Raw genomic sequence first — 18447 nt, forward strand, 5'->3', positions numbered from 1 at the left:
TCGTGACGTTTGTTATTAGAGAACTAAATAGGGTCATGGGGTAGAGGTGTAATGGAAAGGCCAACTTCAGATAGGGTGTTCAGGGACCATTTCTGAGGAGGGGTCATGGAGCTGAGGTTGGAATGAAGAGAAAGACCAGAGGAAGACCTTTCCAGGTGGAGAGGACTTTCATGTGGTTCTACCGAACCTACCTGGCACCTTGGCCCGTGGCTGCAGACCTTCCACTCATTGCTGAACTTGGCATTTATCAAGCACCTTTTCTATGCCAGGTGATGCTGGTCCCTCAGGCTGCAGTTGTGAGCAAGAAAGATGTGGTTTCCACCCTCAAGAAGTTTATAACTTGGTGCAGTTTATAAAGATAAGGTTCAGCTGACCCTGAATTTCTACACTTACCATTTATCTTCTTCATCATAGAAAATCTGTTTTAGATTTTGGATTAGGATGGCCTTGATGGGGAGGGCTTTGTGACCACACACACTAGAATCCAGTGGGGAAACCATCAAGAGCCTGAACACAGCATCTGGTGGCTCAGATAAAAAAATAAATCCAGCCACCATTCCCTGCCCATTTTTGGCCCTTTGCTCTCAGAGTTCTCCTCATATTATCCCAGGACTGTGTGATCTGGGTGAGGAGGAGACACGGGTTCCAAAAGCAGAGCTCACATCTTACAGAGCTGAATTTAGTCCATTCAGGTACCATCTTTGTTTCCCCCTCTTGGTGCCGAGCACTACTCTGACCTTGGAGGCTGTCAAAGGGGAAAGAAATATTTGTCCTTGAACCTCTCAGTTGCCTTTCAGAGGTTCTCACTGAAGATGAATGATGGGAATAAAAATGGCAACAGTCTAAAGGAGAGCTTTGCTCCTGCGCCTCCCAGGAAGCACCTGCTTCTCCTATAGCACAAATTCATAACTGACAGATGCTGTCAAACCCCTGCAAAAAGCAGATTCCCCGCCCCGCGCCCCCCCCCCCCCAACCGGGTTTCAGAGAGTTTCTTTTGCATCTGAACAGCTAGTCAAGAAGAAAGAAGAGAAACAGCTCAAATAGAGCGAGGACTGCCTTGGAGTCATGGGCAGGAGTGGTCTGGAACCAGCTTGCACGTGGGCTCCCAGGGGTGGTGGGAAGAATGCATGTGTGCATCAAAATCCTGGGCCTTACCCCTGGAGGTTCTGATCAGCAGGTGTGGGGTGAGGCCTGGAAATATATCTGTCTTTCAAAAATGCCTCTTTGAGTCTTTCTGAGTATCACTGAGGTTCGTGAACCCTTGAACTAGGGAACAGACAGATCAACAGTCTCCTTGTTAGCTCTCCTCCCATCCTGATATCCTCTGTGTCTCCCCGCCTCCCTCAAAACCAGGCCTCAGGTTCAATCTTCTGCCCCGCTTTCGGACACTAGCCCCCAGGGGCCTGTGGCTGAAACCTGAGTCAGCCCCAGCCCCCGGCCAGGGGGAGCAATTGACTTGGGTCTGTTCAGTAGAGGCTTTGGGTTACCAGACACCCATCTGCTGGCTGTTCTCACTAAGGAAATGGGAGCCAGATCACTTTCACTGGGCATCAACCCCACGCCTCCCAGTCTGCAGGGAGGAAGGGAGACCCACCCGCCTTCTGGTGCCTTCACTACAAACAGCTCCTATGTGACTCTCCCAAGCCATTTTCATGTACATCTCAACACCTCCCAGAATAGCCTGCATGCGTTGTCAGGAAGAGACCGTGTCTGAGAACAATGGTCCCCCTCCCATTCCGCCTCCCGGGCTTGGCACCCAGGTTTCTATTCATTCGAGACAAACGTACAGCCCAGGCCTCAAAACAAAGACTGACCTCCACCCCACTGGTGTCCATTTGCCAGTCCTGTGCTCCTTAGGGTCTCTGGGAACCCAGGGTTCTATGCTAGTGACTGAAATTAGTTTTATCTCCTTAAAAAGAATTAAAAAGGAGTTTTAAAGTAATACATTTACATAATTTGACAGTCCAATGTACTATAAAGCCTCTAACAAAAAATAGCCCCTCCTTCGTTCCCTAAATGCTAATACTTTCAACTCTTGAGGTGGTTTTAGAAGAAAAATATTTACCTTCTTATTTCTAAGTAACATTCTTAGAATATATGTATGCTGCTTTTCCAATTTGGAATATTATCTGTCAACTTCCTATCATGGAAGATAAGGAGAAAGCACTTTTACACACATTCACTCTGTCCCACCACCCCACCTAGAATCTCCCTCTCCTCCCAATAGTTATGTCACATTTTTGGTTAAATCAATATTATACAGTGTTTACTTTATGCTTATGCAAGTGTTAATTGTTAAGCCAGTTGTAGAATATTATGATATTTTTCTTCAATATTTTTTTCTCAGAGTTAATTTCCTTTTTGTTTGTTCAGTTATTCTATATGTGTATCAAATTTTCCCACATTCCTCACAGAACTATGAAGTCCCTCTCAATATCCTGTTCTACTTGGTCAAATACATTGAGTGAGCCGTCAGTTTTATTTTCCCTCTGGAGACGCCTTTCCTAAAACCCTCCATTTTCCTGTTTCTACATGGACTGCCTGCTCCCTGAGTCTGCTGTATGGCTGACAACCTATGCCTTCCCTTTGCTTCTCTCCTGTGCTGGGTCCCATGTTCCCTGGATCTCACATCTATCTTCCTCTTAATTGACTCACTCCCCCATCCCGTGGGACCACATCCTTCAGAAGCTTTCCGAGTATGAAAATATGGGAGATAAACTGTAAAAGACTTTAATGTCTTTATTGTACTTTCATACTTGATTAATTTATTCTACAATTCTAGGTTGAAAAACATTTCCCTCAATTTTTAAAGTATTGTTCATTGTCTTCCACTTTCCTGTGTTACTGTTGAAAACACTAATTCCATTCTGTGCCCTGATTCTTATATATGACTATTTTCTTTTTCTCTCTCTTGTTCTCTACTTCCCCCTTTCTCCCTCCCTCCCTTCCTTCCTTCCATCCATCTCTCTTTCCATCCTTTTTATAAAAAAATCTATAATGTGTGGGGGCAGAGAGTATATGGGAAATCTCTGTACCTTCCCCGTAATTTTTCTGTTAACCTAAAACTGCCCCTCCCCACTCCCCAAATAAAGTCTTAAAAAAAACTCAACCAGAGGTTAGGGAGGGAACATATGGACGCTTTTAGGATCTTTTCTTTATCCCTAGTTTGTAAAATGTTATGATGATATGTTCCTGGATTGGTCTTTATTACTTATTTTATGGGCATTCTTTGCATTTTTTTCCAGTTTGGAAATGCATATCTTTCAGTTCTGAAAATTTTTCTTGTAAGATTTTCCCTTCATTTCATGTATGTACATAAGCTATCTATTGGTATGTATGCATGTATGTTAACATCTACCATTGCTGTTTTTGTTCTGCATTCTGAGAAATTTACGTTATCTTCCAACTCCCCCATTGGAACATTTATTTTGGCTATTATATTTTGAAGAGCTCTTGTAATTCTCTACATCTCTATCCATATAGCAGTCTTCTCCAATTGTCTGAGTGCACTATTTTCTATCTCTCTGAGAATATTAACAATAGGTTGTTTTTTCCAAACTTTTTTTTTACTCCCTGAGATATCTCTGTTTTTTTTTTCTAAGAAGAATATGGACTTAAAACAAACAAAAGAAGGTAAGTCCCCTTTCCTACCTTGCCTTTAATCACTCTCCTCTTCAGAGTTACCCATAGTTTAGTTTGTTAGATGTCCTTCAAGGTCATTTTTCATGCACTTACATTTAAACATACACATATAATTATATACCTTGTTTTTTTTGTGCTACACTAATGTGCTGCATTGTGCCTTTGTTTTTGTACTTAACAGCATATGCTGAAGATCTTTTAATGTCTGTACATCTAAACTACTTATTATTTTAACCTGCTGCATACTATGCTAAAATAAGATTGTGCCAGTATTTACTTGACATTTAGATCATATTACATGTTTCTCTTTTCAAATCAATACTCAAGACTTATTTTAAAATATGTTTTTATTTCTGTAGGATAAGCATCTAGAAATAAATGGCTGGGTTGTAAGTCAGCTTTATTCAAAATTGCCCTATAATGCTAGTTTATACTCCTGTAAAAAATTATGAAAGAATCTATTTCTTCACAGTTGTACAAACACTGGATATTATCAATTGTTTTATTTTTTGCCAATTTGGTTGGCCAATTTGCCAATAGGCAAAAAAAAAATCTTAATGGTATATTAATGTTGGTTTACTTTGTTACTGGTGAAGTTGAACAGCTTTTCATGTATTTATTAGATGTTTTTTAAAATTTCTCCTTCTGTGAATTGCCCAATAATATTTTCCCCCATATTTCTACTGTGTTGTTTGTATTTTTCTTATTGATTTATAGAAGCTCTTATATACTATAGATACCAATTATTTGTTTAAAAAGTTGCAAGACGGGAATAAAGACACAGACCTACTAGAGAATGGACTTGAGGATATGGGGAGGGGGTGGGGTGAGATGTGAAAGGGTAAGAGAGTGTCATGGACATATATACACTACCAAATGTAAAATAGATAGCTAGTGGGAAGCAGCCGCATAGCACAGGGAGATCAGCTCGGTGCTTTGTGACCACCTAGAGGGGTGGGATGGGGAGGGTGGGAGGGAGGGAGATGCAAGAGGGAAGAGAAATGGGAACATATTGTATATGTGTAACTGATTCACTTTGTTATAAAGCAGAAGCTAACACACCATTGTAAGGCAATTATACTTCAATAAAGATGTTTAAAAAAAAAAAAAAAAGTTGCAGATATTTTCCCCCTGTATGTCTCCTACCTTTAGATGACATCTACTTTTAGACAGTATACAGGAAAGTTAAAAAAATATTTTTTGTACTCAAATTTATCAACTTTTTTTTTGTGACTTGTGACTATAGTGTTTACTTTAGGAAATGCTTCCCCCAACCCCAAGTTTATAAATACATTTTTCTCCACTGCCCTCTACTTTTATAGTTAAATTTTTTAATGTTTAGCTCTTTAATTAACTTATTTTTGTGAATGATACAAAGTTGATTCTAATTTTATTTTTCAAAAGAAACAAGCTAATTTTTCTTGCACTAACTGCTGAATAATCCACTCTTCCTCCTATGATTTGAGATGCCACCTATTTCATATACTATGTTCCTTTTTATATGTTGGTCCACTTCTGGCCTCTTTGTCTATTACACTGTTCTAGATCAGGACTGGCAAACCACAGCCTGTGGGCTAAATCCAGCGTGCTGCCTGTTTTGTAAATTAAGTTTTACTGGAACACAGCCACGCTCATTTGTTTACATATTGTCCATGGCTGCTTTCACACTACAATGGCAGAGTTGAGAAGCTGCAACACAGACCATACGGCCCACAAAGCCTAAAGTATTTATTTGGCTCTTTACAGAAAAAAGTTGCCAATCCTTGCATCAGCATTATCAATAACAGGACTTCTATAGTGTGTTTTGCAGCTGGAAAAGTAAGTATGATCTTGCTGGGTCTATATTTCAAAAAATTCTTCACTATTCCTTGTAAATGTCTTTGGGTGAATTTTACATTTAATTGATTGTTGATGTGGTTGGGTTTAAATGTACCAGCTTTCTATTTGTTTTTTACTTGTCCTACTACTTCTTTGTCCCTTTTATCCTATTTGTCTGCCCTCTTTTGGGTTTAGTAATTTTTATTATTCTATTTTATCTCTCATGCTTTTATTTTAGTGGTTGCTTTGGAGTTTATAGGATATGCCTTTAGGCTATCATAATCCATCTTTAAATAATATTATACCACTTCAAATATAGTATAAGAAACTTACAACAGTATACTTTCATTCTTCTTTCCTGGTCTTTTTGCTATTATGATCATACAATTTACCTTTTACATATGTTATAAACCCCACAACACATTATTTTTAATTTTGCCTTAAATGGTCAATTGTTTTTAAAATTTTCAATTAGCAATTATTTTCAATTATCTTTTTAGATCTAAAATATGGAAAAAAATTGTGTTTTATATTTACCCATATACTTCCCATTTCTGGGGCTCTTCAGTGCCTGAAAGACTTCCGTGAACATTTCTTGTGCAGATCTGCTGGTGTTGAATTCTTTCAGCTACTGTAAGCCTGAAAAAATTTTAATTTCATCCTGGTTTTTGAAAGAGACTTTTGCTGGGTACAGAATTCTAACTTGACAATACTTTTCTTTCAAAATTGAAAAAGGCTTACTTTTTACACTCTGTTAGGTGGGACCAGAACAACCTTTAGTCTTGGAAAATACCCTTCTGAGTACTTTACGAGATGCCCCATGTATCACAAGGTTTTTTCACTCTCGCTGGTGGGAACACAAACTATTTCTGGCCCTATGTAAGCTCCGGGGATGGTTTTGCCCCTTTTTCGTGGTTCTCTTCCCAACCCCAGGTGCTTTCCTCAGATGTACATGCTGATTAAGTGCTCAGCTGAAAACTTGAGGGGAACCTTCTGCAGATCTCCAGAGCACGCTCTCTCCTTCTCCCCGCCCCCTGCTCTGTGCAGCTCTCTCTTCTCTGGTACTCTGTCCCTTGAACTCTAGTTACCTTGGCATCCCCAAATTCTCCACTCTGCCTTCTCAGGGAGACCACTCCTCCCTCCTTTTGGCCTGGAAACGCTCTCCAGGCAGTAAGCTGGGGCAGTGATAAGGCTCATCTATTTCTCTCATTTTGGGGCTTACACTACTGCATTACCTGTTGTTGAATGTATAAAAAACATTTTCATGCATTTTTTTGGGTTTTTAGCTGTTTAAGGTGAGAGGGTAAAACTGGTTCCGATTACCCCCTCATGGTTAAAATGTTTCATTTGGGATTTTGATTGGAACTGATGGGAAAAATTGACACACTATCGAGTCTTTCCTTTCAGGAACATGGTATATTTATTTAGGCCTTCTTTTAATTTCTCCAGTGGATTTTATGGTCTTCCACATTTATATTGATGTTGCATTTAAAGGCCCCAGTATAGGCTCCTTATATTCTCTCTTATAGCACCTTATTTATACCCTGTAGCAAATCAGGGATAGAATCTAAGACCCTGGGGCTTCTGCTTTGCTGGGAAGCTCTTACACCGATCCACTTCCTCCCATCCCTGTAGATCAGAAGGAAAGGGCCTCTGACTTGATCTTAGGTGTTGACTTCATTCCAGCTGACTCTTTCATGATGGCAGAGCAGGGTTGAGCAGCTCTGAACTAGGGCCTGGGGTGTGCATGAGAAAACACTAGAAGTACCCTTCGTGGAACCCCAAGGTAGAAACTAGCTTAAAGCTGCTTCATTTTGGCATGGTTTGCCTGAAGCTTTGTTTCCACGTTTATGTATAGCTGGGTATGAATATACTCTGAGAAGAACCTGAAGACTTAACTATTGGTCTACTGGGGGGGGGGGCGCTATCATCTCCATGTGGTTGTGGGGTCACTCCATCTACCTTATTTATACACTGGGCCCCTTCTTTGATAGATGATTACTAATGCACAGAAAAAAAATCATCTCTAATAATCTCTCTGGGATAAACAGGCATTTGTGGGCTAGTTAGGGAAGTTTGGGATGTGTATTCTAAATATTAAACAACCAATTTAGGAGCAAACTTGGAACATAATTCCTTCTTAAGCTGGGAGAAATCCACCTCTTGCCATAATGACAGTAATAAATTGAAGAGACCTTAACTGACGACAGTTGACACCAGATGGGTAAACGCCCACCCTAAGTAATGAGTTGGTTAATTATACCAGTGCCATGTTTATAGACCTTCGATTAATCTCTTGAGAGTATATAACTCCATCACCTACAATGGCTCATAGCAACTAAGCAGGACTTTTCAGAGCTCAGGCTCCTCCATTAAGTCAAAATGTATGTCTTAACAATCAAAGGGTTGGGTGGAATTTAGCTTACTGTTTTCATTACACCTCTGTGTGGGGATCAGCTTGTATAAAGCATCAGAGAAATGATGAGGCAAATCAAACAGCGACAGGGAGGAGATTTTAAAATATTTTACTGGTACTCACATAACCGCCACCCTCATACTTAGCCAGACTTGGTCATATTTATGTGACACCCAGGTCTCTAGTATGTGGGTGCATTCAGACTTTCTGAAACAGTGAGTTCAGTGCCTCACTCTCTGACAGCTATGTTGGCGAAAAGAAAACAATGCCACTCTCACAAAATGCAATACACCTGGACACTCTGGAGACCCAACCCATCCCATGTGTGGATCACTCTAGTTCAGGAGCAGATAACTGGTTGGTCCATATTGCTTGGGCTCACCTATAGACCACTAGGTTATAACCCTGATGCACATAAGCATCACTTGCAGAACTTTTACTAGCACCATGCCTACCGCAGACCAAATAGATCAGCAGCTCCGGTCTGGGCCCCAGGCATTGTTCTCTAGGTCATTCTAATGTGCAGCCGGGGCTGAGAACCACTGCTGGAGACTAGAGTAGTTGAAGCCATTGTGCCAGTTTTCAAAGTATTCATGCAGAGTATATTTTAATTCATAATATAAAGCAGTAATGAACTCTTTAGTTCTCTCAAGATTATTGCCAAGTATGGCAAAATTGCCTATTTCTCCAGTTTTTAGCTTTGGAGGTGACAACGGTGTGTGTGTGTGTATGTCTGTGAGACAATCCTGCTATTCTGCTTCCTACACAGCTTTTGCATCTTTTCCTTTTCCTCCCTGCTGTCTCATCCTTAGTTCAAATCGTCATCTCTCTCGTCTTGCTGCTCCCTCCCCACCCCTACCTGCACTGTTCCCATTATTTCTCTCAAACTCCAAACACATCTTTCTTATAACCCTCTTCAATGGCTCCCTGCTGTCCAGACACTCAGTGTCTTCACCTGGGCATCCAAAGCCTCTCCTGAGTAGGCTGGGGGGATCATTACTTGAACCAAAGGGTCCCTCGCAGGTCCTGAATGAGCACGGTTGTCCCCAGCTTCTAAGCCCCTGCCTGGACAGCTTGTACCTCAGCCATCCTGCCAGAAGTCCCCATTCAAGGCTCTTCTGAATAAAACCTTCTCTGATCTTGCCACCTCCCACTCCCAGCTCCTAGGTCTTCACTGCCTATGTCAAGGCAACATCTGATTACGCCTTGTGTGTGTCTGGCAGATAGTGGGTGTTCCAAAAAAAATAGCGTGTGAACAAATAAACTCCATTTATCACAGTATCAAAATTGTAAGTTTGTCTTTCCTATTAGATACTGAGCTTTCTCTGAGAACACTGGGTAACATGGTGTATGTAGTAGAAAAAGCAAAGCTTTTGGAGACGAATTTATGTTGAAAACTCTGCTCTATCACTTACTAGTGACAGGATCTTGGGCAAATTGAACTGCTTCCTCAGCTGCAAAATGAGGGTGACGACACCTTGAAGGGCTGTGAGGATTAGCCGTGACTTGTATGGTACCAGACACATAGTAGGCGCCCATATATTTCCTCCCCTTGCCTCCAACTGACACAACTTACCAGATACTCTGCAAAATTCATGAATAACACCATGCTAGAAAGCGTTTGCTTTGTATCTTATGCTTCCAAATGACCAAATGACTCAATTCTATTAAAGTTAAATGTTTGTTAGAAGACTTGAGAACATCTTCTCTCCCACCCTAGTCATCAGGGGCATATTACACCCATTACCTTATTTAATCCCCAACAGTCCTTTGAATTATTCCTGTTTTACAGCCGAGAAAGCTGGAGCAAAGACAAGACAATGGATTCCCCTTTAGGAGCAGAGCTGGGCTTTTCAGAATCCTGACTGTTGACTCTAAGTTCTGGGCTCTATACTTTATGCCATGTTGCTCTCACATTTGGTCTTGTGAATGCATGCTTTTAAATGCAATCACTCATTTTTCTGAAATTAGAACCAATATTCCAATAACGTCTGTTGAATGGGTAAAAGTTAAAGTAGCTATTTTAATTTAAAAAATGAAAAATACTATTATATTTTTAAGAAGGAGAGTCCTTTCAGCCCCACACTTTGGGACTGAATAGTGGCTGACTGCCACACCCTCTCAGACTGAGCCTCTTGGAGCCTTGGTTCCTTCATCCCTAAGTTGAGAAGAATAATAGTACCTGCTTTATGGGAATACAAGGATTCAATGAGTTAACACATGAGCTTCTATCACACGTGGAGCAGGATGGGGCACATGGCAGGGCTCAGCATCAGCTATTAGCGTCATCTCCACAAGGGCCATTTTGCTCAGAATTCTACCAGGTTGTCCTTTAATGTGCTCTGTTATAGGAAAGAAGAACAAAAAGAGAACATTCACTCTTGCATAACTGAGAACTCAAGTTAAAAAAGGCACTTCAAAGACAAATAAAAAGTAACTTTATTGACTGCTAATCTTACCATGAAATTCCTATAAGAATAATTACAAAATAATGCAGTTCTTTTTTTTTCACACACTTTTGGTATCATCTTGATATGATGATCCTTTCACAGAAAGGATGATTTACAGTTTATGTAGATATAAAGTTCATTGTTGCAAATACAAATGTAGATGTATAGAGGCAATATATACCAAATTGGTATACTGACTAGCAATGGATATTAACAAATGCAGAATAAATAACAGCTTTATACTTCTCCTTTTTTATTTTTCAAACAATTTCCAAATACAAAAATGTAGATATTCAAAATGGATTTTCACATACATATATATAATTCTGCTGCAAACAGTGGATCAAAAAGCAAAAATGTCCTTAGCACGTTTCATTTTTGAAAACCCACGAGACTATTCATAAATGCAATTAGAAAGAGGGTGTGCAAAACCACCAACGATGCTGGAAAAACCCTAAAGACCTGATTCTGTTTGAAGTAGAGAGAAAATAAAGTATAAAGCACTATGTACTTAATTAAATATGTTTTTTCTTAATGTTTAAACAAGAAACACTAGGAGCTAAGGAAATGTACCACATTATGAGCTGGGCTCTTTAGAGTCAAACTTCATCAGGATTTGTCTCTTAAGCATCTGTAAGAAATGGTGGATTATTTAATGACATAAGTAAAATAGTCATTAGATGATCCTTTCATACTTTCATCCTTTTATACAAAGATTGAGATACTTTTATACATTCTGATACCTGAAACTTTGGTTCTTTCAAACATTTCATAAAAGCAAAATCATTTCATGACTACAGAATGTCATAGAATTTTTTTCCTTTTAAAGTGTCAAGTTAGGCCAATTTGACCAGGCTTGTGTGTACACGCTGCCCTGTCACATCCACGGTGGGGCATGCGCGGGACAGTACAGGTGGAGTTTGTTCTCGTTCTCCATGTGTTTATAATACTGACTCCCATCCATGGGGAACACTGCAGGTGCTGCCGTACCCTAAGTCTATTTCTTTGTTACCTGAAAACTTAATTTTGTATAAAAATATGACCATTTCTTTAGAAAATAATATAGTTTTTTAATAAAACCTGGTAGATAGAAAAAATGGTATATCAAAATATGGTAAACAAATGTTGTAAAATATGAAATCATTAAAAACATCTCATAGAAAGACATTGTGCTAAAGTACTTTCCTGAAGTGTGAACAACACTGTTACTGTACAGCTAAAGGTTACTAAGTTCAATCTCCTGACTTGGTTTCATCATATATCCTAACAGCAGTGGCAGTAACTGTCTTAAAAATAGTTCTTTCTCAAACACTAACATTTTCTGTATACTTCAAAATTAACGAAAAAGACATCTTCTGGATCGGTGGTTTTCAATCCTGTTACATACTAGCTCCATCTGGAAACTTTAAAAGAAAAGGCAATTCCACCTGAGTCTCACCGCGAGAGACCGATTTAATTCATCCAAGGTGGGACCCAGACACTGTTATTTTTTTAAAGCTCCCCAGATAATTCTATGATGCAACCAGGGTTGAGAACTATGGCAAAAGACACATGAGAAAACAGTCATTCTTAACTCTATCTATCAACTGATTGTCTGTAGGCATCATTCATTTGATGACGTATCCTCTGTACCAAACAAGAAAGACCATGTATACGAGATAGTCATGGGAGCCAAGATGAAAAGTTAGTAAGCTTTAAATACATATAAACACACACAGTCTCATATATACATATGTATAACATGTACGTATAGTTAGGGTATTTTGGTTAAGCAGAAACCAGCATGACCATACTTTGCTCTTGATTTAAAAAAAAAAAAAATCCACCAAGTACAGACATATTTTAAGACATTTCCATAGTTTTAACAGAAACTGGTTTTGGAAACTCCACAAAATTCATTATGGCATGAACACAACCGATCCGTTACTTGGACAAGGGGCTCAGCTGAGTCCTAGAGCTTTCTGGAAGAGCAGGAGGATGACGTGGCACTGACCAGGTGTGAAGGAGTCACAAGGCATCACGGCATGCACGGTCTTTTGGTTATTGCTTGACTCACATCTTCTTGGCCCTGGGCTGCCCTTCTGGTGGAGGCATCTTTGGCGTGCTGGATTTTGACTGCTTCATTCGTGTTCACTTTCATACAGCCCCAGTGGGGTGGCAATGGCTATGAGTAGGTGACGGTCTCTCTATTAAAAAATAAGAGCCTCTTCTCTCTCTCTTCCCTCCAACCACCGGCATTTCATGAGGGAGTGGTAAAAAAAAAAAAAAAGCACAAACAAACAAAGGAACCCAACAACATCTTTCACATGATAAAAAAAAAAAAGTGTTGTTACACGTAACTGAACTGGGAAACAAAACAATGAACAAACACACCACAGTTGGATATTCTGAAGGCTTGGTAACCAGTAAAGCACATTTCCTTCCAAAGGATCAGTGAACTTCTGGGCACTTGTCTTGGTATACATTCTCTGTAGTCCTTTTACTTTTGTGTAATACTTAAAGTGCAACTGTCCCTCAGCTTTTATTTCTGTCGCAAATATTATAAAGAAAGAGCTATTTTTTGGGGTGAAGAAAATATGGCACAAGTAATAGGTAAAGAAAGAACTCATGGCTTTCACAGCCTCTAGCGAACAGCAGGCTGTCTGTACAGCTGCACATAGACGTCCTTTATACAACAAACTCTGGAACTTCATCATGGGTGAGATCCAGAGAAAAGTATTTGCTGGTTCTTTTGACTGGAAAAGCATCTTGGATGTTGACACACTGCTGAGCCAAGCAGCTGCTGCAATAGAGGCCTTCCTCATCCAGTTCATGGCCGCACCCAAAGGTATAACTCTGAGCAGTGTCCTGACACAGCCCCGCAATGCGCAAGAAGTCTTTCTGATACAGTCTGATGTCATCAAGGCTCAAACTATGTCGATCGGTGGAGGTCTTTGGTTTTCGACATATAGTCTACAAGACAAGAGAAGGTTGAAACAACTTTAAGAGTACAGACTAAAGCGAAAGTTTAGCACCATTTGCCTTGTACAGAGAGAAGCTGCAAAATCATAAAAGGTTAAGGAATTCTTATATGTTAGGAAGTGGTTTCCAATCTGTGGTTTGTGGGCCCTGAGGCCCTGTGGGGCAAAACGCCACTCCCACCACCACCAATAATAGCAGCTAGCTTTTACTCAGCCCTTACTATGTGCTAGACCCTAGAACTCATTCAATCTTCCCATCAGTCTGTGAGCCAGGTGCTATTATTCTCCCCACTCTACAGATGAATAACCCAAGGCACAGAGAAGTCAGTGCAATGTGAATCCAACTGTCTCTAGCATCTCAGAAGCCAAGCAGTTATCTTAAAATAAGGTTGCAGAGGTAAAGATACTGTTTCTTGGTCTTTCCATGAGGATATGGCAATTCAGCACAGCAACACTCTCATGCTGAGGTCTGCTATTCTTTTAATAAGAAATGGGAAAACAAACCAATTATTACTCAAGAAACAAGAGTTTAAAAAACTATTTTTTCAAAAGCCAGAATTCTTGGGTAGAAAAGTAACATGAAGTGCTCTTGGTATAGCAAATGTTGGGAGACAGCCCCAGGACAAAGAGGTGGCTCCCGAACACTGCAAGAGGTCACACTCTGACAAATGCTCCACACAGCAGGTAGCAGACTTTTAGAACTCATTATCTCAAGAGGTGGCTCCAGCTGAAAATATAAGTAGGTTAAAAAATGGTTCCAGACAGAAACAGTCAGCTCTACCCACCACCAGAGCCTCCCATCAAGCCTCTTAGATAGCCTCAACCACCAGAGGGCAGACAGCAGAAGCAAGAAAAACTACAATCCTGCAGCCTGTGGAACAAAAACCACATTTACAGAAAGACAGACAAGATGAAAAGGCAGAGGGCTATATACCAGATGAAGGAACAAGAAAAAACCCCAGAAAAACAACTAAATGAAGTGGAGATAGGCAACCTTCCAGAAAAAGAATTCAGAATAATGATAGTGAAGATGATCCAGGACCTCGGAATAAGAATGGAGGGAAAGATTGAGAAGATGCAAGAAATGATTAACAAAGACCTAGAAGAATTAAAGAACAAACAAACAGAGATGAACAATACAATAACTGAAATGAAAACTACACTAGAAGGAATCAATAGCAGAATAACTGAGGCAGAAGAACGGATAAGTGACCTGGAAGACAGAATGGTGGAATTCACTGCTGCGGAACAGAATAAAGAAAAAAGAATGAAAAGAAATGAAGACAGCCTAAGAGACCTCTGGGACAACATTAAACGCAACAACATTCGCATTATAGGAGTCCCAGAAGGAGAAGAGAGAAAGGACCAGAGAAAATATTTGAAGAGATTATAGTCGAAAACTTCCCTAACATGGGAAAGGAAATAGCCACCCAAGTTCAGGAAGCGCAGAGAGTCCCATACAGGATAAACCCAAGGAGAAACACGCCGAGACACACAGTAATCAAAGTGGGAAAAATTAAAGACAAAGAAAAATTATTGAAAGCAGCAAGGGAAAAACGACAAATAACATACAAGGGAACTCCCATAAGGTTTACAGCTGATTTCTCAGCAGAAACTCTACAAGCCAGAAGGGAGTGGCATGATATACTTAAAGTGATGAAAGGGAAGAACCTACAACCGAGATTACTCTATCCGGCAAGGATCTCATTTAGATTTGATGGAGAAATCAAAAGCTTTACAGACAAGCAAAAGCTAAGAGAATTCAGCACCACCAAACCAGCTCTACAACAAATGCTAAAGGAACTTCTCTAAGTGGGAAACAAAAGAGAAGAAAAGGACCTACAAAAACAAACCTAAAACAATTAAGAAAATGGTCATAGGAACATACATATCGATAATTACCTTAAACGTGAATGGATTAAATGCTCCAACCAAAAGACACAGGCTTGCTGAATGGATACAAAAACAAGACCCATATATATGCTGTCTACAAGAGACCCACTTCAGACCTAGGGACACATACAGACTGAAAGTGAGGGGATGGAAAAAGATATTCCATGCAAATGGAAATCAAAAGAAAGCGGGAGTAGCTATACTCATATCAGATAAAATAGACTTTAAAATAAAGAATGTGACAAGAGACAAGGAAGGACACTACATAAGGATCAAGGGATCAATCCAAGAAGAAGATATAACAAGTATAAATATATATATTCACCCAACATAGGAGCACCTCAATACATAAGGCAACTGCTAACAGATATAATAGAGGAAATTGACAGTAACACAATAATAGTGGGGGACTTTAACACCTCACTTACACCAATGGACAGATCATCCAAAATGAAAATAAATAAGGAAACAGAAGCTTTAAATGACACAATAGACCAGATAGATTTAATTGATATTTATAGGACATTCCATCCAAAAACAGCAGATTACACTTTCTTCTCAAGTGCACATGGAACATTCTCCAGGATAGATCACATCTTGGGTCACAAATCAAGCCTCAGTAAATTTAAGAAAATTGAAATCATATCAAGCATCTTTTCTGACCACAACGCTATGAGACTAGAAATGAATTACAGGGAAAAAAACGTGAAAAACACAAACACATGGAGGTTAAACAATACGTTACTAAATAACCAAGAGATCACTGAAGAAATCAAAGAGGAAATCAAAAAATACCTAGAGACAAATGACAATGAAAACATGACGACCCAAAACCTATGGGATGCAGCAAAAGTAGTTCTAAGAGGGAAGTTTATAGCTATACAAGCCTACCTAAAGAAACAAGAAAAATCTCAAGTAAACCATCTAACCTTACACCTAAAGAAACTAGAGAAAGAAGAACAAACAAAACCCAAAGTTAGCAGAAGGAAAGAAATCATAAAGATCAGAGCAGAAATAAATGAAATAGAAACAAAGAAAACAATAGCAAAGATCAATAAAACTAAAAGCTGGTTCTTTGAGAAGATAAACAAAATTGATAAGCTATTAGCCAGACTCATCAAGAAAAAGAGGGAGAGGACTCAAATCAATAAAATCAGAAATGAAAAAGGAGAAGTTACAACAGACACCGCAGAAATACAAAGCATCCTAAGAGACTACTACAAGCAACTTTATGCCAATAAAATGGACAACCTGGAAGAAATGGACAAATTCTTGGAAAGGTATAACCTTCCAAGACTGAACCAGGAAGAAACAGAAAATATGAACAGACCAATCACAAGTAATGAAATTGAAACTGTGATTAAAAATCTTCCAACAAACAAAAGTCCAGGACCAGATGGCTTCACAGATGAATTCTATCAAACATTTAGAGAAGAGCTAACACCCATCCTTCTCAAACTCTTCCAAAAAATTGCAGAGGAAGGAACACTCCCAAACTCATTCTATGAGGCCACCATCAGCCTGATACCAAAACCAGACAAAGATACTACAAAAAAAGAAAATTACACACCAATATCAGGGATGAATATAGATGCAAAAATCCTCAACAAACTACTAGCAAACAGAATACAACAACACATTAAAAGGATCATACACCATGAGCAATTGGGATTTATCCCAGGGATGCAAGGATTCTTCAATATATGCAAATCAATCAGTGTGATAAACCATATTAACAAATTGAAGAATAAAAACCATATGATCATCTCAATAGATGCAGAAAAAGCTTTTGACAAAATTCAACACCCATTTATGATAAAAACTCTCCAGAAAGTGGGCATAGAGGGAACCTACCTCAACATAATAAAGGCCATATATGACAAACCCACAGCAAACATCATTCTCAACGGTGAAAAACTGAAAGCATTTCCTCTAAGATCAGGAACGAGACAAGGATGTCCACTCTCACCACTATTATTCAACATAGTTCTGGAAGTCCTAGCCACGGCAATCAGAGAAGAAAAAGAAATAAAAGGAATCCAAATCAGAAAAGAAGAAGTAAAACTGTCACTCTTTGCAGATGAGATGATACTATACATAGAGAATCCTAAAACTGCCACCAGAAAACTGCTAGAGCTAATTAATGAATATGGTAAAGTTGCAGGATACAAAATTAATGCACAGAAATCTCTTGCATTCCTATACACTAATGATGAAAAATCTGAAAGAGAAATTAAGGAAACACTCCCATTTACCACTGCAACAAAAAGAATAAAATACCTAGGAATAAACCTACCTAGGGAGACAAAAGACCTGTATGCAGAAAACTATAAGACACTGATGACAGAAATTAAAGATGATACCAACAGATGGAGAGATATACCATGTTCTTGGATTGGAAAAATCAACATTGTGAAAATGACTATACTACCCAAAGCAATCTATAGATTCAATGCAATCCCTATAAAATTACCAATGGCAATTTTTACGGAGCTAGAACAAATCATCTTAAAATTTGTATGGAGACACAGAAGACCCCGAATATCCAAAGCAGTCTTGAGGGGAAAAAAAGGAGCTGGAGGAATCAGACTCCCTGACTTCAGACTATACTACAAAGCTACAGTAATCAATACAATATGGTACTGGCACAAAAACAGAAACATAGATCAATGGAACAAGATAGAAAGCCCAGAGATAAACCCACGCACCTATGGTCAACTAATCTATGACAAAGGAGGCAAAGATATACAATGGAGAAAAGACAGTCTCTTCAATAAGTGGTGCTGGGAAAACTGGACGGCTACATGTAAAAGAATGAAATTAGAATACTCCCTAACACCATATACAAAAATAAACTCAAAATGGATTCGAGACCTAAATGTAAGACTGGACACTATAAAACTCTTAGAGGAAAACATAGGAAGAACACTCTTTGACATAAATCACAGCAAGATCTTTTTTGATCCACCTCCTAGAGTAATGGAAATAAAAACAAAAATAAACAAATGGGACCTAATGAAACTTCAAAGCTTTTGCACAGCAAAGGAAACCATAAACAAGACGAAAAGACAACCCTCAGAATGGGAGAAAATATTTGCAAAGGAATCCACAGACAAAGGATTAATCTCCAAAATATATAAACAGCTCCTTCAGCTCAATATTAAAGAAACAAACACCCCAATCCAAAAATGGGCAGAAGACCTAAATAGACATTTCTCCAAAGAAGACATACAGACGGCCACGAAGCACATGAAAAGATGCTCAACAT

The 18447-nt window shown here is 39.2% G+C and overlaps 1 protein-coding gene and 2 long non-coding RNA genes across 12 annotated transcripts in view; 1 reads left to right on the top strand and 2 right to left on the bottom strand.

The window, feature by feature from the left end:
- Positions 1–943, bottom strand: part of LOC309625411 — a 28913-nt gene extending 27970 nt beyond the window's left edge. Inside the window, exon 1 of the long non-coding RNA XR_014242507.1 lies at positions 192–943. This is a non-coding gene — a long non-coding RNA (uncharacterized lncRNA). The remainder of the gene's footprint in view (positions 1–191) is intronic.
- Positions 1–18447, top strand: part of LOC309625419 — a 606027-nt gene that overhangs the window by 170078 nt on the left and 417502 nt on the right. The gene's annotated exons all lie outside the window — the stretch shown is intronic.
- Positions 10298–18447, bottom strand: part of FRMD6 (FERM domain containing 6) — a 260583-nt gene continuing 252433 nt past the window's right edge. For all 10 annotated transcript variants that reach the window (XM_082384835.1, XM_082384828.1, XM_082384834.1 and 7 more), the window contains one exon: positions 10298–13278. In XM_082384835.1, coding sequence (XP_082240961.1) covers positions 12994–13278 — 285 coding nt within the window. In that variant the 3' untranslated portion in view covers positions 10298–12993. The remainder of the gene's footprint in view (positions 13279–18447) is intronic.

This window comes from Balaenoptera borealis (genome assembly GCF_965194805.1).
Source record: "Balaenoptera borealis genome assembly, chromosome: 3".
Taxonomy (NCBI): Eukaryota; Metazoa; Chordata; class Mammalia; order Artiodactyla; family Balaenopteridae; genus Balaenoptera; species Balaenoptera borealis.